The 27,627-nt window shown below is 35.6% G+C and overlaps 2 protein-coding genes across 4 annotated transcripts in view; both read right to left on the reverse strand.

The window, feature by feature from the left end:
* LOC123876354 overlaps nucleotides 1-27,627 on the reverse strand; it is a 219,001-nt gene that overhangs the window by 91,930 nt on the left and 99,444 nt on the right. The window lies entirely within an intron of this gene.
* On the reverse strand, nucleotides 3,249-3,950 carry LOC123876366. Its single transcript, XM_045922599.1, has one exon. The coding sequence runs from the start codon at nucleotides 3,870-3,872 to the stop codon at nucleotides 3,585-3,587; it is 288 nt and encodes a 95-aa protein (XP_045778555.1). The 5' UTR covers nucleotides 3,873-3,950; the 3' UTR covers nucleotides 3,249-3,584.

The raw sequence follows: 27,627 nt of genomic DNA on the forward strand, positions 1-27,627 counted from the left end.
TATAACCCTAGGTATATAACATACAGGCCTACAGTACGATTAGTTCAAACACTTGGCTCGCGGTTGCATCATAATGGCACGATGATTTCATCCGGCTCCCATCTGACTACTAAACATGCACCGGAATTAGGACGCATTGGCGATGCGTGTCCTTACTTTGTCTCTGTTTATTTATAGCGATACAGAACGTAATAACAACATTGAATTAAGGCTATCGAAGTTCAATCCGGATTCCGATTCGTCAGGTCTCAAGTCTAAAACAAAGTGCGTAGTTTGATGCGATGAAAGACAATAATTAATTTTCTACTTTGAAGCGCAGTCTGTCTGTTCATTTTTTATAGATATTTCTGACTTCTCAATATCAATTGAATCTGCTTTCCGAACGTGCGCAGTGGTTGAGTCTCAACCATAGGTACCTTAGGAGATCCTAGAAATTGTTCTACATCAAATACCTACCTAGGATTGATTAACGTGATTCTAATTCTTAATCCTTGTCAAGCTCTCTATTTGTTAACCCCCGACCCAAAAAGAGGGGTGTAATAAGTTTGACGTGTGTATCTGTGTGTCTGTGTATCTGTGTATCTGTCTGTGGCATCGTAGCGCCTAAACGAATGAACCGATTTTAATTTAGTTTTTTTTTGTTTGAAAGGTGGCTTGATCGAGAGTGTTCTTAGCTATAATATAAGAAAATCGGTTCAGCCGTTTGAAAGTTATCAGCTCTTTTCTAGTTACTGTAACCTGCACTTGTCGGGGGTGTTATAAATTTTTAATTTACACTTGTTTCATCTGTAAAGGATTCCTCATAAAAGAAATATCTAAAGAGCTGTATTAGGTGACATATCTATTGGATTTTTATAAAAGTTGGATCAGTGATTCGATTAAAGTGACTAACTACTTAGATTTTTCAGGTGCAAAATTTTTGTTACTTAATGTTGTAATTTTGTTTACTAGTGTCCTACCCAGTAGTTTTGATGTGAAGATTCACATACATCATCATTATTTCACCGCATTTAATTGTCTTCTCCTTATGTATTTAAAAGGGGTTGGCTTTGGTTTGGTTTTGCGCAAAGAATCAGCCAGGCTGTTCAGTTTCTCGGCATTATTTCACGCGGGTATGTTTAGTAAGTAGATGCACCTATTTTCAATTAGGTAGGTTAGGTTAGCTAAACATTTCGTTGCAACAATTTCATAATAAGTATAGAGAAGAATGTTCAAAAGGAGGTCAATAGGATTACGGCACTAGGTCAACAGTTTTGTCCACTCAGATAATAACTATAGCTAGTTAGTCGCTGGCACGATGACATTGCAGAGTTGGCGGGAAACACCTGGACCAGGCTGGCGAGAGATAGACACGTATGGAAAGGGATGGAGGAGGCCTATGCCCAAAAATGGGCTTTCCAATGACATAATACAATGTAATAACTAACAGTGACACTATAAATTTATGACATTATTTTACATGATTAATTAACTAACTAAATTAGGTAGACACTACAATTTAAATGGCTGACTAATAATAATGATAATCAGTAACTTTTATATAACTTTACTATTTTATTTTAATTTTTTGACCTAATTTTTCGACATGTACACAATATTTTAAATGCATGACGATGTGATTATTTCATATTTATTTTTTTAACTTTTGGAATTGTGAATCTTAATATGCCTCTAATTGTCATAATAAAATCTAATAATTGTAATTCGTGTGATTGTGTATAAAGTGATAATTGTAATACATTGGAATAAAGGCTTTATTATTATTATTATTATTATTAGTGCATGCTATTTACACGTAATGCTAATTTTGCAAGTGGCATGGCAACTTGTTTGAAAGATGTAAATTGCATTTAAAATTGCACATGTTGCATATTTGCACAATTATGTTACAGATATGCAACGATATCGAATTTTAGAAAAATTTTAAACATTTGAGTATTTGTCTCACTTGAAAAGAAAGTACCTACTTGCCTTGATTTTGATTGATAAAATGAAAAAGAAACAAATTAATAACTTAAAATTTAAAAAAAACCCCGACATAAAAACCTCTATAAGGAAACTAAAAGAGAGCTGATTACTTTCAAACGGCTGAACCAATTTTTTCGATTATAGCTAAGAACACCCTCGATCAAGCCACCTTTCAAACCAAAAAAACTAAATTAAAATCGGTCCATTCGTTTAGGAGCTACGATGCCACATACAGATACACAGATACACACGCCAAACTTATAACACCCCTGACTCTTTTTGGGTCGGGGGTTAAAAAGGTCCAGTGACCTACTTTGATGTAAAAACACCCCCTACTGAGTAAAAGAAATTTTGAGGAGATGCTCTGTGAAACCCAAAAGTTTCTAAAGTCCCTTTACCTTTCCATTGATCTTGCAAAGATTTTCCAGCAGATTTTTTTTTCCTAATGATTTACAGAAGTACAAGAACTCAAATTCGCAAACGCTAAAAACCTTTATGAATGGAATATAAAGTTAAGATTGCATGTAAGGTGACATACCTAAATAGTAAACAAAATAATCTCGAGGATAATTTCTTACACTGGCGCCTGGCGACATAAGTAGGTATTCAGGCCAAGAGCAAAGGTGGCAGAGGTAAGAACTTAGGTAGGTGTCTATCAAGTACCAAGTTATTCACTCATTGTCAGCCTATAATTACTTTATTACTCGGTATTATTACGGTGTAAAGGTTAAATTTTAATGGTTTTCATAAAGTTATTTTATTAGCTTGGAATTAGGTTAATATTGATGTTACGAAGCCAATGTCAACCAACAATCATACTGTCATTACATTAATACTTACCAGTTTCTTTTCATTATCTTTTTTTAATTGCTTCGATGTCTACCTACCTGATCTTAATTGAATATTGTTCCTTTTTCTAGTTATTATTTTACTTTTTTCAGTTTTAATTTAAGTTTATTTTATATATTACTAGCATGGGTGGACATTTATTTTTTCTATTTTCCGGAATAAAATATAGCCTATACGGATTCGGAAGAATCCCTCTAAGTAATGGTAAAAGAAATTTTGAAATCGGTCCAGTAGTTTTTGAGCCTATTCAATACAAACATACAAAAATACAAAGGTTTCCTCTTTATAATAATATTAATATTAATATAGATTTGAAAAAACTCTTAATTTGATGTCAATAAAATGTTGTAGAAAAAAAAAACAGAATTTATCAAATACTTACGCTCTACTTAGATGACGGGTTTCATGAAGTTGGAAAGAAAATACAGAAGTTCATTACAAAAACACTACATTTATTATCATGATGGCCTTATAACTTATCTTTACACCTACATACATAAAACAACGGTAGCAAAACGCTTTGGTATTACAAGTTACAACATTGGTTTCACTCCACAGTTTATAATTTTGACATTTATCTTGTAACCGCACAGAAACACTACCACAGGCTGGTAACTCCCAAACTGTTCATGGTTCCGTCACTGGCATTCACTTTTTTGCAGTAAAGTGGCGTGAGATTCAATGGGTGAACCTCTCGCGGACCGTGAAAACAGGACCAGCTGCTTCTCAGCGTCTAAACTCCATTCCCAGTTGTTTCCTCCAAACGCTCAAGGCTCCTCATCTTCTGACAGAGACGGTAGAGCAAGTTGTCGGCGCATCTTCTCCCTTCGCTGCGGAGAAACGGATTTCTGTCTCCTCAGCAGTCCTTCAGTGTGCAGGATGTAGGATCTCTCCGTTTCCGTTTCAAACGTCTCGGAATCATCTTCGACGAGGGCTGGTAAAGCGCTCAACTTCTGTCGCCTTTCCGCCGCACAATCGACTTGTCTTCCGCGGCACTTCTGAAGCGCGGGGTAAACGTCCACGCACAGCGCGGAGTGTGATAGTTTCACGACCATGATTGATAAGGTTTTTTCAAAGTTAGGATTACGTGTGCTCTCAACGATTGCTGAATGCAGAGTGCGGCCTGCGGGTTGGAGGTGTGCGCTACGCATTTATAGCCTCAGGGGAGGACTGCGCGTGTGTGAGTTTTGGCGTCACGGACTGTATCCACTATCCACGGAGTTGCCGCGGTCTGCGATTGTTCACGGTAAACAACAATGTTATCGTGGAACCGTTTTGATGTCACAATTAAGATCGTGTACGTTGTAGATACGCAGGTGGGCGAGTAAACTGGAACTGAAACAATGGTAAGGTATTAGGCACAACAAACAGACGTGGAAATTCGTGACGTCCAACGCTAATTTCTTTTTCACGATTTCGATTTCACAATATTGTACTTATAGTTATTGATGTTTTGTGACCCTCCGCCATAAAGCCTTAAGTATCTGCTTCCTTGAAGGCTGTACCAGATATTTGCCTTACCGGGGATACAATATATTGCCAAGGTTTACTACTTATTAACCGACTTCGAAAAAAGGAGGAGGTTCTCAATTCGTCGGAATCTTTTTTTTTTGTATCCATTTACAAGATATTGTTAGATGCGGTTTCGACTGTTTTTAAGGAAAATTATAAAGTTTAAAATGTATTTCCACTGCTAATAGATATTAGATGCTATTGATAATAACTGGTACAGCCGGGGTCTCTAAGGCACTAACACCAAAGGAAAGATAAACAGAAAAATACAGACACTAAACGGCAAGTCCAGGTTGATATCATAATCAATGTAGAAAACCTAGACAGAATATTACGTAAAACTTTTTTTAGGACCTCGTCTGTGTTGGTGTTAGCTGGCGGGCGTGCTCTGCCTTTTTGGAGTGTTTTTTTTTTGTTAAAACTGACTGGAAAGCGCTCTAAGGGGGTGCCGTGCGTATGTCGACGAGCGCCGGCACAGACGGGGTCCATACTTGTATAGTTTAACTAACTTGTTACAAATAACCTGTGCAAATAACTACAAACTTGACATTGGCTAATCTTTGTAAAGCTAGACGAGAGAGAAAAAAAAACTTTTTTTAACTAAATTGAGTTAAATTATGGTAATTACATTAATAACGAACAACAAATAATTAATTAATGAAGTTACAAATACATAATATTATGTAATTATTTACATACTAATGCAATCATGTAACTAATGCTCTATTTTTCTAGACCCAGCAGGGATTGGAGCCTTACTTTGATATGCCATTTCAGCAGGTTATACCTATCTATTTAATTGAGATTTCAGCTTTCACACCATGCGATTCTCGGCCGTCCGCTGCCACTACGAATAAAGTTTTTTTTTTGGATTGAGTAGGTATGCTGCGTAGGCCGCTACAGCGTCACCGGGTGGTGGTGAGCACGAAGCTTTGCCTGGGGGTGAGCCCTAGAGCTCGAGGGGCAACGTCCTCTTAAGCCCTAAGGGCGTCTCCTGTGAGGCTCGGACCACGGCTTAGTATGACGTTGGGACAAGGGTTAGTTGAAGCGAGCACCCCCGAGGCGGTGGCGTGAATCCACGTCCGGGTGACGTTAGAAATCGGGGACCTCGTCTTCGCCGGCGAAGACGCTGTGACAAGGTTGAGTTTGTGTATTGACCTACAAAATAGGTTGCGTTGTCGGTCATGATTTGATCGTCGGGGACGTGCTTAGGGTGTTTTTTATCGCGGGGGAGGGAAAATTTATGTAGGTACCTACCTTTTTGTCCCATTGGAGGTGAAGACTGCTGGGGTGAGGATACGAATGGGCTTTGTGCGCGATATCGGATGTCGTCTAACAGAAAGGGGCTGCGATCCACGTTCTAGGGCCTACCTGGTCCAAAGGTTATCTAGTGCTATTCAGCGTGGCTAATGCTGCCAGGGTTGGACTTTTCAGAAAAATCATAATTATCTATCGTATTTACATAAACAACTTATGTATCAGATGCTAGTAAACTACTGATCACAGTATATGAGATAAGACAGGAAGCTTTATTACATTTAAATGCCAATAAGATCTCTGAGATACCTACCATAGCAAAATAAGAAATTATGGAAGAAGTTTAGAAGATTCGTCAGACATAATATAGACACCATAAGCCTGATGAATGCCGACGACAAGGATATTAACCTTTTCCTCCATGCTTGTAAAATTTAGATTAGATTATTATTAGACCTCGTCAAATGCCGGAAAATACCATGGGAATTCTCTTATGGCGAAGAGGAAATGGGTGAAATAAATTAATCGTAAGCAAGTGCTTAACTAAGATCATCAATATTTAGATTCCAATGAATGGTGCAACAGGAAAATTCTATTGCGACAACTGTCAACTACTTGCCTTACTAAGTAGTTTTTATTGCAAGGTAGGCTAACGCTTGACGACAATCAAGCCTTTTGGAAAGCAATGATCCCAGTCTGTTGTGGCTCTGGGAGGTCGCTGTAGAGTAAACTCGCGCCAGAGGTTTAGTGTGACAAGTATGGGCAAGCCTGATCCTCAAAGTCATCAGCCTGTGGACGTCCACTGTTGGACATAGACCTTCCCTAAAGAACGCCACAACACCCAGCGCGGTCAAGGACTTTCCGGCTCCAATGGCCATCGCCTCTACGACAGATATGGTCTGCCCACTGCCACTTCAGCTTGCTAGTAGTTTGGGCTATATCTTGATTTTCTTCCGGATCTCCTCATTTCGGGTATTATCCCTCAGGGAAACTCCTAACATAGCCCGCTGAGCAACTTTGAATTTTTGGACAAGGCCATTTGTCAGTGTCCACGTTTCACGGGCAAGTATTCAATGTCGAGTAAATAATAATTAAGAACCAAAATCAATATTTGACGATCTAAAAGACTTTCAAAGACGATCAAAAATGTTCGTCGTTATATTCAAGAACTCCTAAGAGACGTGGTCTGTGATTACAACGAACAGACATTTCGGACTTTTTAAAAAGAAAGCTAAAATCTGCAATAAATAATCATTTTAAAATCGATTTAAAAAATGTTTTTCCAATACCATCGAATGAAAACTTATCATAAGGTGTAGGTAGGTATGTTGCATAATGAGCAGTCGACTTTAAGGTGTCCTGAGTCACGTATGCTAATGTCCCGTGAGGTGATTTGACCTGATAACAGTTTCTGAAGATAGGCACGTATTTAGACAGCCGACTGGAGTCAGGAACGCTAATCTAGAACTTTACTGAAATTAAGCCCAAAGTTCATGATTTCTATCATTGAATACAAACTTGAACACATAACTCCGAAAAATTAGAGATGCGTACCCGGGATCGAACCTCCGACCTCCCGAAAGGAGGCGGACGTCTTAACCACTAGGCTATTAACCGTTTTTTTCTAGACTCTACCTACCTAGTAATCCTATCCGCTCCTATAATCACCTATTATATCTTATTAAAGTAACCATCTGTAGGTAGGTACACAGCTGCAGTCTGGATGCGAATCAAAATATACATATAAGTCAAATCCACACATGCAGAGATAATAACAAAACAACCAATACTATCCACAGTATCGAAAACTCCAGAAAGACCGATCCGCGAGCCGGGCGGTAGGTACTTAGTGGGCAATAAAGAGTGTGAATGATTGAGGGGTGTTTTACTTTCCTCGCCTCGGCCCGATTTGGGTTTGATTGCTTAAACAGGACTCTCTCCGTCACTTACTCCATACAATCGTAGTTCCAATTTCATTTGAATATTAAGCAACCAAAGTCCATGAAATTTTGCAGACGTATTCTAAAAACTAATATTTATTCCCTGCGGTTTTTCCAGATTTCTGTTAAAATATTTGGTTTCAAAATTACGCGGTCTTAAAAATTCACATACAAATCTTTGAGCTCCTGTAATTTTAAAACTACATATTTTTAGAAAAATCTAAAACACCACAGGCATAGATATTAGTTTCTAGAATACGTCTGCAAAATTTCATGGACTTTGGTTGCTTAATATTCAAATGAAATTGGAACTACGTTTGTATGGAGCGAGTGACGGAGAGACCCCGCTTAACTGAGAGATTGGTCTGACGTCGTCGGCGGCGGGCGGCCCGTGACCCAATTCGGAAAAGTTTGTTTTCCGAAATGTCAAAGGACATGGCGTGATTTACGTTCAACTAATATTATCAGACATTTTTTTTTCTGTAAACTTTTGGAAACTTTTGGCTGGAGCTTTTTTGTATCTATTGAGTAGGTATACCGTTTATGACGAAGCGGCCTTGTGGTCAAGACCTTGGCATTCTTCTTTCCTCTCTGTAAGGAAAGTTCCTTTCCTCCACCGGAGCATCCTCAGGAGATTGTAGACCTTAAACAATGCCTAATTGCAAAGTAATATGCCATAATATTTTTAGAGCCTCAATAGCTCAACGGTTATAGGAGCGGACTGAAAACCGAAAGGTCGGAGGTTCAAACCCCATCCGTTGCACTATAATTGTCGTACCCACTCCTAGCACAAGCTTAACGCTTAGTTGGAGGGGAAAAGGGAATGTTAGTCATGGTTAAAATGACTAATATTCTTTTAAAAATTAGACTATTTTTATTCTCATTCTGAGAAGAGACCCGTGCTCTGTAGTATGCCGGCGATGGGTTCAGGTTAAATAATACTACTTATTTATACTAGCTTTTTCTCGCGACATCGTGTCTATGTGGATTTAGGTGGGAATTCTTTAATTTACCGGAATAAAAAGCGTCCTATTTTCCATCCCCAGGATGCAAGCTATCTCGGTGCCAATGTTTGACAATACCTAAAAGTTTAGCGGATAAGCTGTATAAGATAACAGACAGACAAACAGATTTACGTATGGATTAATAATTTTAAGATTATTTTTATTAATACAGGCTACTTAAACTATTTATTTCGGCATTATGTATATTTATTATTTAAGTTCCAACTTCCAACAACAATCAAGTAAAAAAAGCTTTGAAACGGTTTTTTTCATGAATTTCTACTTTTACTTAAGTAGGTACCTGCCTACTTCATACGAATAATCTATTTCCATTACATTTACTTACCTACGTACTAACGAAATGATACAATATTCAGTGTAAATTAAACCAGCGAAAAACTAGTAAATTACTTGGAACCTTGAAAGTAGGTATTTCCCAGAGGTGCCGACTATTCAATTAATTTAAAAGTGCACTATAAAAACCATATAAAAACACATTGGGCAGGCTTTTATAAAGTAGATAAAGTTACTACTTAAATGATAATGGATGGGTGAATTAAGTACTTACTGAGACAGCAAAAAAAAGTAATGTTTTGCAATATACCCAGTTAGTTAGGTACTCGTAGGTAGGTACCTAATCTAGATTCATCTTTTGCAATTAATCTTTACTTCCTTAAGGGGCATGAGACGGGTCTGCTCGCGAAATTCAAATTTAATTTGGTTTTTCGCAATTTGTAAACTAACACGACAACGTAGACTTATGAAATTTTAATGGCAGTATCATCCTCACAGGTTTATATACAAGTCTTAAACTTGAAAGAGTCCAGTTTAAAAAATTAGTTATAGTACCTATCGACTAATTTATGAGTAACTCATGTCAAACTCATTATTTTGACTAATTTCTTAAACTCAACACTTTCAAGTAAAGATTTTTCTGTAATCCTGTGAAGATGATACTGCCATTGACGGAATAGAATGCCATAAGCCTACTTTGTCGTATTAGTTTATAAATTGCGAAAAACCAAATTAATTTTTAATTTCGCGGGCAGACCCGTCTCTTGCACCTTAAGCAAACGAATTAATATTTTTACCCATTGTATTTTTAGTAGGGTTCCAATAAGGTAGCGTTTAGGCAAACATGGATGTGAAATGTAAATAAAATCTACCTACCAGCCTTTCATGATTCTAGATCGACGGGAAGTACCATGATAAAGGTTTTATTGACAGACACGACAGACGGACAGACAACAAAGTGATCCTATTTAAGGGTTCCGTTATTCCTTTTGAGTAACAGAACCCTATCAATCAATCAATCAATCAATCAATCAATCAATCAATTTATTGCAAATTTGGGTATATACATTGGTCTTAGCTTATAATAAGTACAGCCAAATTTAGCCTTACGGCATGCAATATTTTATACATTTAAAGTCAAAGTAAGTTACAATTACAATGGAATATAATAAAAATAAAATAATATAATGTCTAATAAGAAAAATAAAGAGAATCGTAACAATTATTATGCTTTATATCTATTAGCGTATTCTTGAATAGTGTAGTACGCCTTGTCTACTAAGTATTCTTGTAAGGTCCGTTTAAATTTTTGGTAATTATTAATATTTAAAATTGTTTCAGGCAGCTTGTTGTATAGAATGCATGTCATTACAAATGCACTGTTACTAAAATGTGCAGTGTTTGACACCGGCAAACCCAGTTTATTTTTGTGTCTTTTACTTACTAATTTTTTATACAAGTGAAGATTCTTCCTAGCAAACAAAATTGACTCTAATATATACATCGAAGGAAATGTCAATATTTTATATTGTTTGAAATATGGCTTACAACTATCAGTTTGTTTTAAATTGAACATTGCTCGTACACATCTTTTTTGGGCTTTAAAAACTGCATCATGACCCGTTGCATTGCCCCAGAACATAAGCCCGTATCTTAAAGTGGACGCTACATAGGCATGATATGCCGTTCTGAGTGTATCTGTGCTTACTACTTTAGAGAGCATATAAAGAGCGTACGAGAATTTGCTTAATCTAGCACAAACGCTTTCGATATGTGCCTTCCAATTTAAATTATAATCTATATGAAGCCCTAGAAATTTGGAGACATTTATTTCTTTTATTTTTTCATTGTCGTATGTAATATTAAGGGGAATGGTTTCTTTATTTCTATTTTTAAAAATCATAACATTTGTCTTATCAAAATTTAAAATAAGGTTATTTTTATTTAGCCAGTCAACTATAGTTCTAAGTGAATTATTGATTTCAGTTTCAAAATTAAGTGTAGGATTATTAATAAATGTCACTGTACAGTCATCTGCGAAAAGTGTTATTGGGTAATGAATTGATTGTGGAAAGTCATTTATATAGATTATAAATAAGAGAGGGCCAAGAACACTCCCTTGGGGTACACCATACAATATAGAGCGGAGGTCAGATTTATAAACGATTTCAGATTTGCAGGTTTGGTCAATTTTATTTATTATGGTATATTGAGCTCTGTTGCTTAAGTACGATTTAATCAAATTATTAACGTTACCCCTAATGCCATAATTATATAACTTGTTAATTAATAAGGTATGATCCACATGATCAAAAGCTTTTCTTAGGTCCATAAATAATGCGCATACTGTGTTTTTCCTATCTATATTTGTCATTACCGTATTTAAAAATGTATATATTGCTATGTTAATGTCACTTTTCTTCCGGAATCCCATTTGTTCATTAGCTAATAAATTATTTCTATCTAAATAATCATATAGTCTCTCATATATCACTTTTTCTATAACTTTAGAAAACACTGAAATTAATGCTACAGGCCTATAATTTTTTAGATCATCTCTTTCTCCTTTCTTAAAGAGTGGTTTAATTATGGTTGTCTTTAGTTGTTCTGGAAACGACCCATTAAGTATACACATGTTAATGATGGAGCTATTACATGTGCCACACATTTCAATATTTTAGTCGATATGTTGTCATGACCGGTGCTTTTCGTATTGTTTAACGAGCTTATGTGACGCATAATTTCTTTAGCAGTAGTGGGTCCGAAAAATATAGAGTTGCTTTTATTATTTTTTATATTACAAGATTTTAAAAGTGCTGTATTAGGTTTAATTTGGTCAACAAAGTAATCATTAAAGCTTTGTGCTATTTTATAGGGATCCATTATGAGATTACCGTTAGCGTTGATTTTTTCGATAGTCGTTTTGGGAGTCATCGGTTGTGATTTTTGTATGACTCGCCAAGAAGCTTTTGTTTTATTACGCGCCATTTTTATTGCGTAGCTATTTTGTGCTTTCTGAGTCAACGCGACTATTTTTTTCAGTCGCTTAGAATAACCCTTAAAAGCATTTTTATTCTCGCCAGATGGAGTTTTTCGGTATTTCCATAATAATTCCCTTTTGCGAATTGAGCACTTTTTGATCCCCTTTGTTATCCAATTTTGCCTTCTCTCTGCATTTATTTTACATCTAATGACTGGGAAACATAAATCATACAAAAGCTTAAACCAATTATAAAATATATTAAAAGCAGTATTAGCGTCCTCAGTATCATAACAGTCATTAAAAGTAAGAGCTGCAATGCAATCAGTAAACTTTTTAATGTTCTCTTTACACAAATCGCGTCTTTTTATAAACCAGAAAGGTAGTCTAAATTTATTTTTTGTTGGGCATTTTAAAAGTTGAGCTGAGTGGTCAGATAATGCTAGTTCTAATATATCACTTTTTGCACCTTTAATATTGTGTGCGATATTATCTATGCATGTTCCACTGCATTTGCGAGTAGCTTCATTGAATTCTAGTTTTATGTTATATGACTGTAACACTTGTTCAAATCTCATTGATAAGCTAGTTTTCTTTAGTCGATCAATATTGAAGTCACCACATATTACTATCTTATAGTTGTTTCGACCAAAGTTCTCCAATAAAAGATCAAGGGTTGAGAAAAAAATTTCAATAGATTGTGAATCGGATTTCGGAGGTCGATAAATACAAAATATTCTTGTTTTAAGGTCTGTAAGTTCAGTTGCACTGCATTCAAATATATTCGGAATACAATACTTACTTAATTCATTAATTATTCGGAATTTAATTGTATTTTTAACAAGAATACAGGAACCACCGTGTCTGTTTTTACGTGAGAATTGTGAAGCAAGTACAAAATTAGGTAGATTTAATAAACTAAGATCACTAGAAAGCATGTTATGCTCCGTTATACAAATTATGTCTGTATTAATGTTTTTAGATAAAAGCTCATCTATGTGGACGGCCAATAAATTAGATTTCGATATAAGTCCATTTATGTTTTGATGAAGAATATGCAAATATTTAGAGACGAAAAAAATCACTATTCTCATTATCATTCACAAGTTGAACATCCGATCGACTGGCTCCGTTACCATCACTAATTTGATTTGTATTAATAATGTTATGATTAGTCACGTTGTTAATATTACTGTTACTAGTTTGAAGAAATTCTATTACTTTGGGTTCATCGTCAGTTTGAGTGCTTTTATCTACTAAAGAGATATCCTCTTTCTGATTTTGTATTAGTCTATTATATTCGGCATATTTTCTACTATAATCTAAGCGCAATATTTCCCTCAATATTATCTGACATTTATGTAAAGCGAACGCATTAGATGGCACATATCGAGAGTAATCAAAATCGATGTAGGTTACATTGCTATATTTATCGCATAAGAATTTCAATACATAGTTCAATTTGCCTTCGTTTAGATATTTATTACATGGAATCTCAGAGACTAGAACATTAGTATTCACAATTGATCTTAACCAAATATTGAAATTGCTTTGAAATTCAAACGGATTATCGTCATTGATTCCTGTCATTGCAATTACATAATCATTTTTGGTCAGTGTTGTTAAACTGTAGTCAGCTTTGAGCACTTCGCCCGTGTGTGCACCAGGTTTCCAGTAACAAAAGACCTTGTATTCTGATCCTAACAGGTTTTGAAGTATCTTTTGTAGTTTATTACCCTGTTGATCTGCAATAATTACTACCATATGTTGGTCACTCGATTTATTACAGGTTGTTCCTTTTGATATGCGGGGTATGTCATTCATTTTTGAATTCTGTGCACGTTTGTCGTCCTTATTGTTATCTAATTGTGACATGGCCTTTTTATTGAGAACTCCACAATCCTGTTCAGATGCCAAATCGGTACCAGCTGTAGTTTCTTCTATTGTAGATTTAGCAGTGTCATTTGTTATAGATCCATGGTTTTCATTAATTTCATTGGTTATCACCATCTCGTTTTGGAATGTAATTGTATTGTCATTTCGTTCTACTGGGCTTTTTGTAGGAGTAGAAGCATAGCCGGGAGAATTTTTGCGTTTATTCTTTTTTATTGAAGATGGAGTAGAGCTCTTTCTTGTGTCTATCGTAACTTTTTTATAATTATTTATTATTTTTAAACAGTTTTCTAATTTGATTTTCAATTGAGAATTTTCAAAATTGAGATTTTCAATTTCTTGGTAGGCATTCTGCAATTCAGTTGTGAGTTTAAAAATTTTATTTTCATTGTCTGAGTTAATTAGGCTGTCTTGTAAGGACGAGTTAGGAAGACTTGTAGTTTCAAAGAGTTCTGATTCATTTGTACTGGAAAGTTCTTCCACCGATCTAGCTCTACGTGGTTTACGAAATGTTATATTGTCTTGATCCATCTTGATAAAGAGAAAAAAAGGAGAAAAGTGGAAAAAAAACAAAAAAAAAAAGTTTGGTCTGAGATTCGATCCGAGCACTTTGCAGTACGAGGTAATATTTATCCAACTATGTACGCACTGCGCTGCCACCGATGTACTTGGAGTCGGCTAATTATTGATACTGATGTTACGATGTTTAGTTCGTTACGGGTTCATCGTAACTGGAATGGTTTGTTTTCTAACTGCCCTCACTTTATAAAATTGTAACACTTTTAACTAATAATTACAAATTCACTTAAAGAACCCGTTTAAAATACAATTATTGTTGTAAGTTAGTTGATTCATTGTAATTTTTTATAAGTAAGTAAGTTTTTATAAAATATAGTTTCTGTGCTACTTGCACAGAAACTATATTTTATCGGATAAAAATGATGCTTTGTTTTGTTCTTCACTTGTAATTTTAAGTTTGGTATTTTTCACTTTACACTGTATATTTATAGGAGATAACAATTGATGTTGGTAATCACAGTTCAATAATGCGCCTTATGTACTTTTAAGGCCCAAATCTGAAGTAATTGATTTTTAATTAGATACTTTGTTGGAGCACTACTTTTTCCACGCAACGCCGCCTGGCGACTTCAAAAAAAACAATCCCTAAAAATCAATCAAATCATAATTTAAAGTAAACTCTACAATCAATTATTCCACTTTCAATTATGTAAATGTTTTAAACTGAATTAATTTTCTTGTTTCGATGAGCGATCCAATCCGTCCTAGTATTTTTTACAAACATCTACTTCGTTATTATGAGAACTCTGCCGTGCGACAGTTCTCAAATCAAATCTACATCTCTATTGTGTTATCTCAAAGGTCGGAAGAAGCCTAGAAAGATACAAAGGTATGTAAACCTAACGTCTCATAATAATCTTCCTTCCTAAAAAATTTGTGTGAAAAAGTTTGTTTTGTTAGCAAAACTTATTAAAAATTTTCTTCGAAAGTGTTTCCGTCTTTTCTCGGTTAAACCAGAGTTAACTGTAGTTAAACCGGAAGTTAGAAATGCTTCATAAATCTGTGAGTTAAACCGTAGACACCACACTATTCTTCTTGGGGACAGACAGACTCTATCAGAAACGGACATAGGAATTTTTAGGGTTCCGTACCTCAAAAGGAAAAACGGAACCCTTATAGGGTCACTTTGTTGTCTGTCTGTCTGTCAAGAAACCTATAGGGTACTTCCCATTGTCCTGGAATCATGAAATTTGGCAGGTAAGTAGGTCTTATAGCACCAAAGCACACATAAATCTGAAAACCGCGAATTTGTGGTTACATCATTAAAAAAAATATATAATGTGTTTCAATTTTCAAAGTAAGATAACTATACCAAGTGGGGTATCATATAAAAGGGTTTTACCTGTACATTCTGAAACAGATTTTTATTTATTTTTATGTATAGTCTTTGATTTATCGTGCAAAATGTCGGAAAAATTACCTGAGTACGGAATCCTCGGTGCGCGAGTCTGACTCGCACTTGGCCGGTTTTTATCTGTAGGGACTGATACTGGAATTTTCGAAAATCTCACATTGACACGCATGAAGTCACGGTCGAAATCTAGTTAGATGTAAGTATACTTTGTGAAAATAATACTTATGGTTATAATGCATGTTGTTTGAGAGTTCTTCATAATGTTTTCAAAGGTGTACGAAGTCTGCCAATCCGCACTTGGCCAGCGTGGTGGAAATGGCCTAAACTTTTCTCACTCAGACAAGTGTAAATTAGATATTTATGACACCCACGACAAGTGAAGGTTACAGTAACTAGAAAAGAGCTGATAACTATCAAACGGCTGAATCGATTTTCTTGGATTATAGCTAAGAACAGTCTCGATCGGCTTTCAAACAAAAAAAAAAATCGGTTCATTAGTTTAGGAGGTACGATGCCACAGACAGATACACAGATACGACAGTTACGATACGTCAAACTTATAACACCCCTCTTTTTGGGTTGGGGGTTAAAAATACCCGGGCTCAGATATAGTTGGCTGTAGGTGGAGTGAAATTATGATGATGATGGTTATAATCCAGTAAAACCTACTAGCTGTAAGCTTGGCCCATATTAATTATCTATAAACGTGTAGAAGTTACTGATTAGATAGTTGGCGCCACTCAAATCATAACAAATCATAACATCATATTAGAAGGCGTCATTGATTGGCTGAAGTTGTTCAACATCTGATCGATAAACGTACTGTATATAAAATTCTTATAGTTTCTAGTTGATGAATTGTAGCATAATAAAGGATAATATTTGTAATCAATATATAAGATAAAAACATCTTTATTACTTAGATGATTTGTTAAACGAGCTTGATGATTTGTATATTAGTCACTAAGTTTACTCATTGTACAATTTGGATTGGCCGATAACGATAAGATAAAAAGGGGAGTGGCTAATAAACGTGGAGAGGTTACCTGTAAGAGTGGTTTTAAAACGACGACATTCGAAAATATACTAACGTAAGAGGAACAACATTTATTTGACACAAATGTAAAAGTTAAAAAATTTAAATATGAAATAAAAGTGTAATAATTTATCATAAAGATTGTGTTTGTGATTTCGTCAGACCTTACCCAAAAGGTCAGAAGTGGGATATCAAGAAAATATAATATTTTCTTGTCACGCTCACGACTCAGAGAAACAAGTGGAAATATACAGAGGAACGAGAAAGAAGTGGAGGTCTAGTAGACCACAGACATTTTGGAGCACAAGGCCAATATTTGGGCCTCAATATATCAAAGTACCTAGTCATGGCATCAAAGGATTTCTGGATAAACGGGTAGGATCTTTCCATGATTTTATTTTTATTGATACCTATTAATGGTAATTTTTTTTTTATTTGTGTGGGTTTTCGTTTTGTTTGTTCTACATTTAGTTATCATTTTGTTAAAAAGCTTTGCTCCGAGTTGGAATGGAAATTATATAACGTTATGATACCTAGAATTACCCACATTTTTATAATTCATCTTGTATAATATTGGTTATACAAATGCGATCGACCTTCAAATTGTGGTTTAAATAACGTTGAGGTATTTAGAAGGCTTATTTTACAATGAAAAATGAAAAATGTTTATTTACAAAATACAGTCTTGTACAATTTTCCTGTGTCTGGTGGTACCCGCACTAGGTTATCCTGTATCGTGGGTACAATGGAATAGATAGTGAACATAGTGTTAAACAATATAAAAAGTGTGGTTTACTTAATGATGGGCGTTATTGTTACTTTTAAATAGTTTTCAGGATGTATCTACTATGTCCTGCCGGGGTTTTATTTCTCATTAAATGATTTCACAGGTGAATATCTCACGGAACGTGGTATTTCAATCTTCACACTTGTAATCGTGTGCCGAATTAGTTTGGTTAAGAGTTACGATAGGGATTTATTTTCACATAGTGGTTTTGTTTTACGGAAGGTGAATTTCTGGATTTAGGTTCAATCGTTTGCTGCATTCATTGTATAGATAGATGTTTTCCTTTTTCTAGCACACAGTGACGCGATATTATCACACAGCACTCATTGGGCATCTTGAATGTTGTTTTGTGAAATTATTATTTTTTTGTAAACCGCTTTGGGATAAGGTAGAAAAAGTTACATGAAATAGCTTTTCGTTTTACGCCTGCCAGTGAAATAATCCGTCTCTACTTGTAATGGTTACTAAATGATTGGGGATATAAAATGTTAATTGATAAAAATGAAGGTGATCCGTTGTAATAAAGTAATAGTGACCAGGGTTAATAAATTGAGCATTTTGAGAAATATAAATCCTAAAATGGGTGTAAAAGTAGGTTTATCTTATCTGGTTATTCTTTAACTAAATTTAAAATTATGGTAGGTAGGTAGTTAGATAGTTTTAAATACGGGGTGCATAAATAAGTGTTTTTTTTTACAAAAGTGAGGAGAAATGTTTTCATTTATCTATTTTTACCACTTGAAACGCGTAATGTTTGAGTTTCAAACATAACTTTGTTGACAACAGCTCACCATGAACAACCCATGGCCGGCCCACTACTGAGCAACAAGTGTCTCCTCACAGAATGAGAAGGGTTTAGGCCGTAGTCTACCACGCTAGATAACAGCTAATTTACTTTTAATACTGGCACAATAATTTGAGTACTACGAGTAGTAGGTAGGTATAGTATATGAGCAGCGGGGTTTTTTTTTTTACCTGTATTCACGCAATTAACTGTGTACTGCCGCATTTAAATGCAATATGATTTTGTTTTTATTGGATTAACATCGCTTGGCGGGTTAAATTCCTGGCAAATGTTCTATTAAAATTAGAGTAAGTTTTTTTTTTAATGGTAATATACCTACAGTACTGCCCTTAGGGCAGGGCGCGATAATAAGTACCTACTACCAAAATACTATTTTCTTTGTTGTACGAAATAAATTTTAGGCAAATATCTTTACACTACGCTCGCGTTTGTGGCATGACATTATCCCAGAAATATATTTTAAAAAAATTCACGCTCGCTTGACTCGCTTCGCGATAGTTCAGTTTCGATATGCATTTAGTTAACAAAACTCTCAGGAAACCACGTTTGTTGTGCTCTCGAAATTGATCAGTCTGTTTGATAAAATCGAAATGCGGTGCCTTATAAATTTCGCTTAGGAGCGCCGGTAGTATCTCATGATAATAATATGAATATTGATCATAATTTTTTTTTTAGGCTGATTAAGCATTGAAGGTTTTTCGGCTGGTTTGGCATTTCGCCTGATTTTATGTTTTTGCTTATTTAGCGCGTTCAGGAAAGCTTTGACAACGTTTTATAACATGAGTATATATATTTTTTTGTTTTAGTTACCCAAACAGAAAAAAAAAGCATTAAAGATGTGGGACCGAGGGATAAATCTAGTGTGATTTTTGGTTGGATTATGAAGTTGTAGTTAGGGTACTTAAAATAGAAAGATTTCAATTGTAGGAAATGATGTAAAACATGTTGAGGATAAGTTGTGTAATAAAGTCGATAATTCACTTGTTAGATGTCACGCGATCTATTGCGAGGAGGAATCTTTTTCTTGTCTTTTTTTTTATAAATACGGTGTTCTGACGGGTTTTTATCTACGTCTCGGATTATTGAATACTTTCGGTGTTTGATTGGACGGTTAGAGGTTGCAAAAGCAATCGCCCTCTAATTAAATTGTTTATTTAGGCATTAGTTCAATTTGGATTAAATCTCGCGAAAAGCCACGGTGGCTGTCTCTCGCGCGTCTTGGAAAGACATTCCTAATGCCTGTTTTTCTGAGGGAGGGATGCATTATCAAGTGAGATGAGCTGCAATGTTTGCGGCTGATTATTTTGGAGGCACAGTGGTTTAAACTGGTTGGTTTGAAAATTTGCAATCGTGGCAAGTGGAGTAAAGTTTGACTAAACTATTTAATGAACTAAGTATATAATGGATTTGGTGAATGGTTATATTATATAACATTTTGATAAATGGATGAATTTGAAGAGTGTATGTATGTGGTTGATGCACATTTGTTTCATATTTTTACTTAAGTTATAAAGTATTACATTTGGTGAGTAGTTATTTATATTTGGTAGGGTAGGTTTGATAAACAGGTAGTTATCTTGATTAATAAATGAGTTATCATTTTATAAATGCGTACTTTAATGTTTGATGAACTGGTATACTTGATAAATGTGCATATTTTCATACTTCAAAGACAAGTTGTACCTATTAGTTTCTTCAAGCTTTTAGTTGCTGATAATTATATTAACATTCTTTAGAGCGCATGTCCTATGGACGAAATCGTTTATACATACTTTCACTGTTTGAAATGTTACAATCATAAAGATAGTTATGACTAGAGGGGGTCATAGCTTTTTGCCGCTCTTGTACATCCATGTGTCAACTAGGTATTGTTATCTCAGTATATTTCAGGGAACCTCCGTTCGGGTGAAAGCGATAGCTGTTGGATAAATGCTTGTTGGGTTATCAGAAGACCGTGTAGTCTTCGATGAGGTTACTTGTAAATATTATAGCGAAATAGTAAGTTTAAAAATAGAATGAGGCTAAACTAAAAAAATGAGACAAAGATAAAAATAATAACTTAAAGCATTGAAACAGCATAAAGTGAAATAGTAACTTACAAACTATACATACATATTTACGAATTATGTAGATAGATATAGTATTACTGGATTACGTATATCAAATAAGAATACTGTCAGCTCATGTTTTGTTTTCGGCGTGGTAATTTTACGCTTAAAACTCATAAGAGATATCATGAGGTTCGCTTTCTGTAAAAGTTATTAGCTTTAACAGTTAATTGATTTATTACATTATTTATTTATTATACACTCAACAAGTAAAAGTATTTTGTTTTGACAAAATCCAAAGAAGTACCTATTGGATTAATAAAGCAAGGTACGAAGCATTGGCTGGATTTTACAACATTTAAAGTTTCCTGTTCATTTTTATCATTGAGTTAATTTGAGGCGGAAGGATCCTCTTGAAAATTTTTAAGATTAAGTTATTAGTAAGAAAGTATATTTTGCTTAGGTTAGTTTAAAATGTACAGCCGGTAATTAAAAAAAAAATATATATACATTTAATTTTACATAATAGGTGAAGCTGGTTGATGCACCAAAAATCGAATTATCATAGGAATTTAATTAAGCTAACATTTTTATTTATTATCAACTTCAAATATACAGTAGCAAACTGATTAGTTGGAATGCATGCAGTGATTGGAATATTTAAGTTCCGATAGAAGAATCTATATCGTGGCTTGTTCCTTTATGGACAAGAATATTTTTTTTTGACTCGTGGGACCACTTACACAAAATATCAACGTTCGGTTTGGAGGTCTTCCATGGCTATTCCTACAGTTCCATGACGTATTGAAGAGGTTAACACTTTGTCGCTCATCACATCAACCAGCACGGCATTTGGGTATGATGGATGGATGTAGATAGGTACACGTTTGATGGGGGGGGGGTTTAGTGGTTTGTATCAATAGGAACCAGGGGTTGAATGAGGAAGGCTGAGGACAGTACGTGTGGTGCTTACTAGGGAAGGTTTATGTTCAACAGTGACCTTATGATGATGACGATGTAGATGACGATGATGATGATGATGGACGTACGAGGATGAATCTTTTACGAAACGAATAAAGGGAAATCGAACAGATGCGGGTCATTACGATTAACATATAAAATAATGTATAAGGTACCTACTTTCTTCTAATCTTTATGATCGATCAGCTTGTGATAGAGATCTTGATGTCGTAGAGAATAGAGATGTATCGAACGGAATATTTCTTTCATTTTTTTTTCCTGCTATTATGTTGATATCGCTTTTCTCTATGAAAAGGAATTAATGATAAACTAATAGGTATCATTCGGCGGCGAGTCGCGACTGTGTCGTTCCCAGGGTCGAATTTGGTAGTTCTGCTTATGTTACTCGAAACGACAAAGTACGCCATATGGTGCATATTATGGCTAAAATAAAATATATAAGTATCATGTGAAATTATAAATCAAAGATTCTTTTTGCATGTAGATATTATATGGTTAAGAGGCACAAGTGACGCAACTACTGTACCCTGGCGTTTGTTTAACATTGTCCATTAGTACTTCAGAATGTGGATTTTGCTAGAAAAAAAAAACAATAGGTAATTGTAAGAAATATGGGAAGCGTAATCTGCATTAAAAGAAAAAGTTTGAATTGGAAGCAACCAGGCATAGGATTTTCATACATCCGTAATCACGTTCCTTTCAACTCTCTATCTATCACGGTTCACGATACGCCGTTCGCGGTTCGGGCCGTGACGCACGTGCAGACGGACAGACGGACGGAGAGCAGAGGTTTAGAAAATAGGGTCTCGTAGGCACCCTTCGAGGGGTACGGAACTGGAGAAAACTAAATTATAATAATGATAATAGGTTTTCTAGGTTACCAAGTAAAATTACTTCTCTTAGGTCGGATTGTATTATGATGGATGCTTATGAAACAAAATTAAATGAACGGTCTACTCAAAGTGTTTTATGTTTGCAGGATCCAAGGATGTTGGAAATGAACAAATGAGGGAAAGGAAGACCCAAAACTAGGTATGGGTCAGGGACACAAAGTCCCAAGGAAGGAAAAGATGGAAAAGCCCCGAGGTTACGGGCTATGGACAAAAAGTCCTATAGGAGGAAGGAGGTGGACCCTAGGATAAGGGTCATTAAAAATTTGGATCTGGAGGGAAAGGACCCTAGGATAGGGGTCATTAAAAATTTGGATCTGGAGGGAAATAAGGACAATCATATATGTATCCCGGTAGAAGAGAGACGCGCCAAGGCTCGGAATCCGCGATTTTCCAATAAGAAGGGAAGAAGAAAATATGTGCGTAAAACTATTGCGTTGAAAGTGTATGAAAATGTTTTGTGATTTAAATCGAGAACTGGCGGCGATTAACTTTAAGTTTAGAGAGTTTATTTTATCAAAAGGACAAGAAGTTCACTTACACATATTCATATTAAGAATCGCTCCCGATTCTAAATATAAATATAGAAGAAAACATAATCTTTAAAGGTATGGTGACTATACAATAATATAAAAAGTCAAAAAACGTTATATTCGTTAACAAACTATACCTACATCTAGCTAAGATATCTATGGTGTTTGACACTATTTGATTAAACTTTAAACTTTGTAAAAGATTTTTCCTCCAGTATGAGTTTCGGCAAGTACATTATGTAGTAGAGCTAGGTAGTTTACATACCATAATTAGTCCTAGCTTTATGTAATTGTAGCATAATAGGTATGTTCGTTTTGTGTACCATATTTATGAGATTTAGCTTTAAAGTGATGGGTGTATGTACGGACTTTAATAGTATTTTCCTAACAAATAGACATATTTTGAATTTGTATAATTGACTTATATAATATAGTTCATCAGTTTTCTTATATAATTCTTTAGTGGGAAGGAGAGTCTAGTTGGAACAGAACTTTTAACAATTTATTTTGAGATACTTGAAACCCTTTAAAGTAGTTTTTAGTAATTAGTTTTACATGCTCATCCCCAAATCTCTATTGAGTGTTCCTGTAAAATATTGGCTTGTGAGTTATAATTGATACTTCGGACTTTATGCATATACCTACCTTCTTTGATTAAATGGAGGCCTCCTTTAGTTGCTACTGGTCTCGCAATTTTTGATATCTTTATGATTTTTGAAAAATTATTTATAAATTTAGAGTGTCTGCATCTTTTTATTTTAATATTAGCGGAAGAGAACAGAAAAATGAATTTTAGATTAAAGGCTAAATTTGAGTGCTACTGTAGACTGGCAGGTAAAGTTGCGAGGGTAAATAGTTTGGAATTGAATTGAGTTTATCTGCTATTTTCTAATTATATCGGATGGAAAGGGTTGCTGCGAGTGCTCTAAAATTAAGTTGCAATCATAATCAATACCAATGTATCAATAAAACTGTATATTCCTTCTAGTTAAGGTTAGCAAGAATATTAATTTAATTAATTACTATCTTAATTTTTTTTTTGTTTTGTTGAACTAAGTCTTTGTCATTTTGGTTGTGAAGTTTACATGTTACTTAAGTTTTAATTTTTTTTTTAAAGCGATGAGACTCGCTTAAAACAGGATGGCCGAGCTGTAAGCTTGGCCCATATTAATTATCTATAAACGTGTAGAAGTTACTGATTAGATAGTTGGCGCCACTCAAATCATAACAAATCATAACATCATATTAGAAGGCGTCATTGATTGGCTGAAGTTGTTCAACATCTGATCGATAAACGTACTGTATATAAAATTCTTATAGTTTCTAGTTGATGAATTGTAGCATAATAAAGGATAATATTTGTAATCAATATATAAGATAAAAACATCTTTATTACTTAGATGATTTGTTAAACGAGCTTGATGATTTGTATATTAGTCACTAAGTTTACTCATTGTACAATTTGGATTGGCCGATAACGATAAGATAAAAAGGGGAGTGGCTAATAAACGTGGAGAGGTTACCTGTAAGAGTGGTTTTAAAACGACGACATTCGAAAATATACTAACGTAAGAGGAACAACATTTATTTGACACAAATGTAAAAGTTAAAAAATTTAAATATGAAATAAAAGTGTAATAATTTATCATAAAGATTGTGTTTGTGATTTCGTCAGACCTTACCCAAAATTACTTATTCATAAAATATATTTTATATTAGGTTTTCCCTCGTATTTTACCTTTGAACATTATTATGGTCGTAAATAAGACGAGCTTCAACCTAATTTCAAAGATTTTCACCGACGGAAAACGTATTCGGGATTTTCAGGCGATAAAAAATATACTTACGGCGAATTTTACGCACTCATGAACTGAATGTAAACTCTACGGAATAGATAAATCCATGATAAAACGGACAACGATCCTAAGGCTGGGCGCACATTGATTGCCATCCTCTGTACCTCTTTAGCAACTATAACCGAATACACATATATTCGATCCGCTTTGATATGGAATGCCCATTCAGCATCTGTTTTCCCCTCCAATTATGTCCTTGATGTGAGTACCTTCATGTCAAGCGTGAATATGCATCTTCTAGGTAAGCGCGCTCCATCTTAGGCTGCCTTGAGCTTTTTTATTTACGCTACTACATAATACACAGGCGATACTTACCTAATGTGCACCCAGCCTAAATCAAAAACCTTTTACCTCTAAATAAAATAAAATTAATGTTTGGATCTACCGTGAAATTGCGTCACTCAACCGTAGCTGATTTACTTGGAAAATCGTATTTCCAAGGAAACTGCTTGCCGTAGGCAGTAGCCACCTATAGATACTTACCTTGGCTTCCACCCAAGACGATGGCTAATGAAAACAGAAACAAACCACACCTTCTGACGGGGGATACCACGCCTCGTCGATTCAGTGGAATGGTCCATCATCATCGGGAATCGGAACGAAATCCACCCACGGCTTCAAACATCCATGTTCCGGTTTCTTATAAATAACTAGCTGACGCCCGCGACTTCGTCGTGGATTTCGGTTTTTCGAAACCCCGTAGAAACTCTTTGATTTTCCGGGATAAAAAATATCCTGGATTAGCAAATCCAGGATATTATCTCTCTCCATTCCTTTCAGCCAAATCCATTCAGTAGTTATTGCGTGAAAGAGTAACAAACATACACACACATACACACAAACTTTCGCCTTTATAATATTAGTGTGATAATTTGGTCTTTCCGATTTCTTTTTTAATTTCATTAAAAAATTGATACCGTATAAGTGTGGTGGATATGTAAGCACTTCCAAATTTCCTGTTTCTTCCTGTAATTTCTGTAGGCATCATCAAAGGAAGAGCGAATGAGTGTGTATGTATAATGTATGGTATAGATTATTGTATCGAGATTGATTTTTTCCCAATCCACCCAGTGCAGCGCTTGCAACTATGTTAGGAAGATGCGTCAAAAGCTCAGCTCACAAACCTAAATTCAGCTAATACGTAGCTACCTATATCTATTAGGGCCGGCGCACATATGGCGGAGCGCAGCGCAGAGTATTTTTTACAGTCAAAGTATTATCGACATTGTGCTCATTGAAATAATATCTAAAATCGATTGTGCATCCGTGCGGATACTCGCGCATCCGCGCGCAGTCCCGCGCGTGCTCGCGCATTCTCTGGTAGAAAGCGTAATGTGTCACGCGATTAGAAAACTTCGCGGGCATGCCCTACGCTGCGCTCCGCCGCGCTCCGCCATATGTGCGCCGGCCCTAAGTTTGTAAAGTCCTGCATAAACTTTTGAAAAGTTTGGTCACCATACTTTCATAAAGCATTACAGAGTAGGTACTTAGTTACGTATAGGTGCAGAGTTGCAGACGGACAAACCGTACTTCCTGCATCCTTTGTTAGTGTGAATAAATAACAAATAACATTTGTTTACACTCATACCTACCTGCGGTTAAAGACCGTAGTCCGGACACCGTGCGTCGGCAAATAAAATAAATAAATAATATTTTATATCAGAACATATTAAAACCATACCATACCATCATAGTTATTATTAAATAAATCAATAAATCAATAGTAAAGTTCCAATGCACCGCAGTTACAAAAAGTGGTATCATGTCATGGTGGTATCGGACGGACGGTAATGGTTTCAACGTGACACGGCAATGACTCGACAGAACATCACTGAACGCGCGCGTACGAGTGTACGATTACATGTAACTGAATGTAATACGAAACTGCATGAAGCAGAGTAACTACAATAGAAGAGCAGCTTCTGCGCGAGTTTTAATACCTTTTTAAGAGTTCTTTGTAGAGTTGGCGTCAGATAAAAAAAAACTCTGGACGAGGTATGTCTGTGGCTATTGTAATTTCCTACATCTCGTGAAGCGAAATGTTGACCAACGAACTAATAGCGCAGCGGAAAAAACACCGCTGTCATTCCTCACTTCGCACCACTAAATAGAGCGATAAAATATAGTGCACAGGTTCATTGTTCAGAGTTCTTTTTACTTAACGTCAGTTGTACTAAGTGCAACTTCTAATTCATCTTCTGTGTTGCACACATACCCGTCGCGCGTTGTGTATCTGAAACGTATATGTAGAATAACATGTTTTGTAAGTTTGTATTAGAACCTCTGTTTGGGTTTCCCTCATGTTTCGGTACAAGACAGGTTACTGGCGTTTATAACCAAAACAAATAGACTTTGCTGAGCGCAAATACTGTTTGCTTCAATGTAAATTATTGGTAAGCTATAACGAATTTAATGCGTAATTTTAGGGAAACAGTAAACTAGTGTTATGTCTTTGTTTGTAGAACTAAAAGCTTTTAGTTGGTATCTTCTTAGAAATTTGTAGATAACAACTTTATTTACAACGGGGAGTGAATACCTACAGCTTTATTCTTCTGCTTTTTCCTCCTTCCTCAATATATTTTAATCAGTGAACCAAAGTGACACCTTCAACTTTCTACTTTACTATCGTACGCAAGACATCGTCAAGCTCATCGTCAGCAGTTTGCTGCCGTACATAGTCAAAATTCCACGGATACGTAGGTAAAGTCTGTTCGCTTACTTACGGTCGCCTTTGCTTCGCGCGCGCCGCTCGGCACGTGCCGTGGCGCCACCACGACTTCAAAAGAAACCGCGTGGGGTGTACACCCACAGGGGAATTTGGCATCTACCTACGTAATTATACGGTCATGTTGTACGGAAACCACAAAGTTGCGTCGGTAGCAGATCATCACCGTTTCTGGAGTATATAAATCCCGAGGGCGTCCAACAGGGCTGGTTTGAAAGTCGTAATCGCAGATCTCAGGAGAGTCATACTAAAGTAAAGTGGATGCACAATACCGAGCAAAGTGGACATCAAAATGTAGAAAAGCGGGCCCTACCTAGGTGGAAAAACGCTAGTCGA

Source organism: Maniola jurtina, chromosome 21 (assembly GCF_905333055.1).
Source record: "Maniola jurtina chromosome 21, ilManJurt1.1, whole genome shotgun sequence".
NCBI lineage: Eukaryota > Metazoa > Arthropoda > Insecta > Lepidoptera > Nymphalidae > Maniola > Maniola jurtina.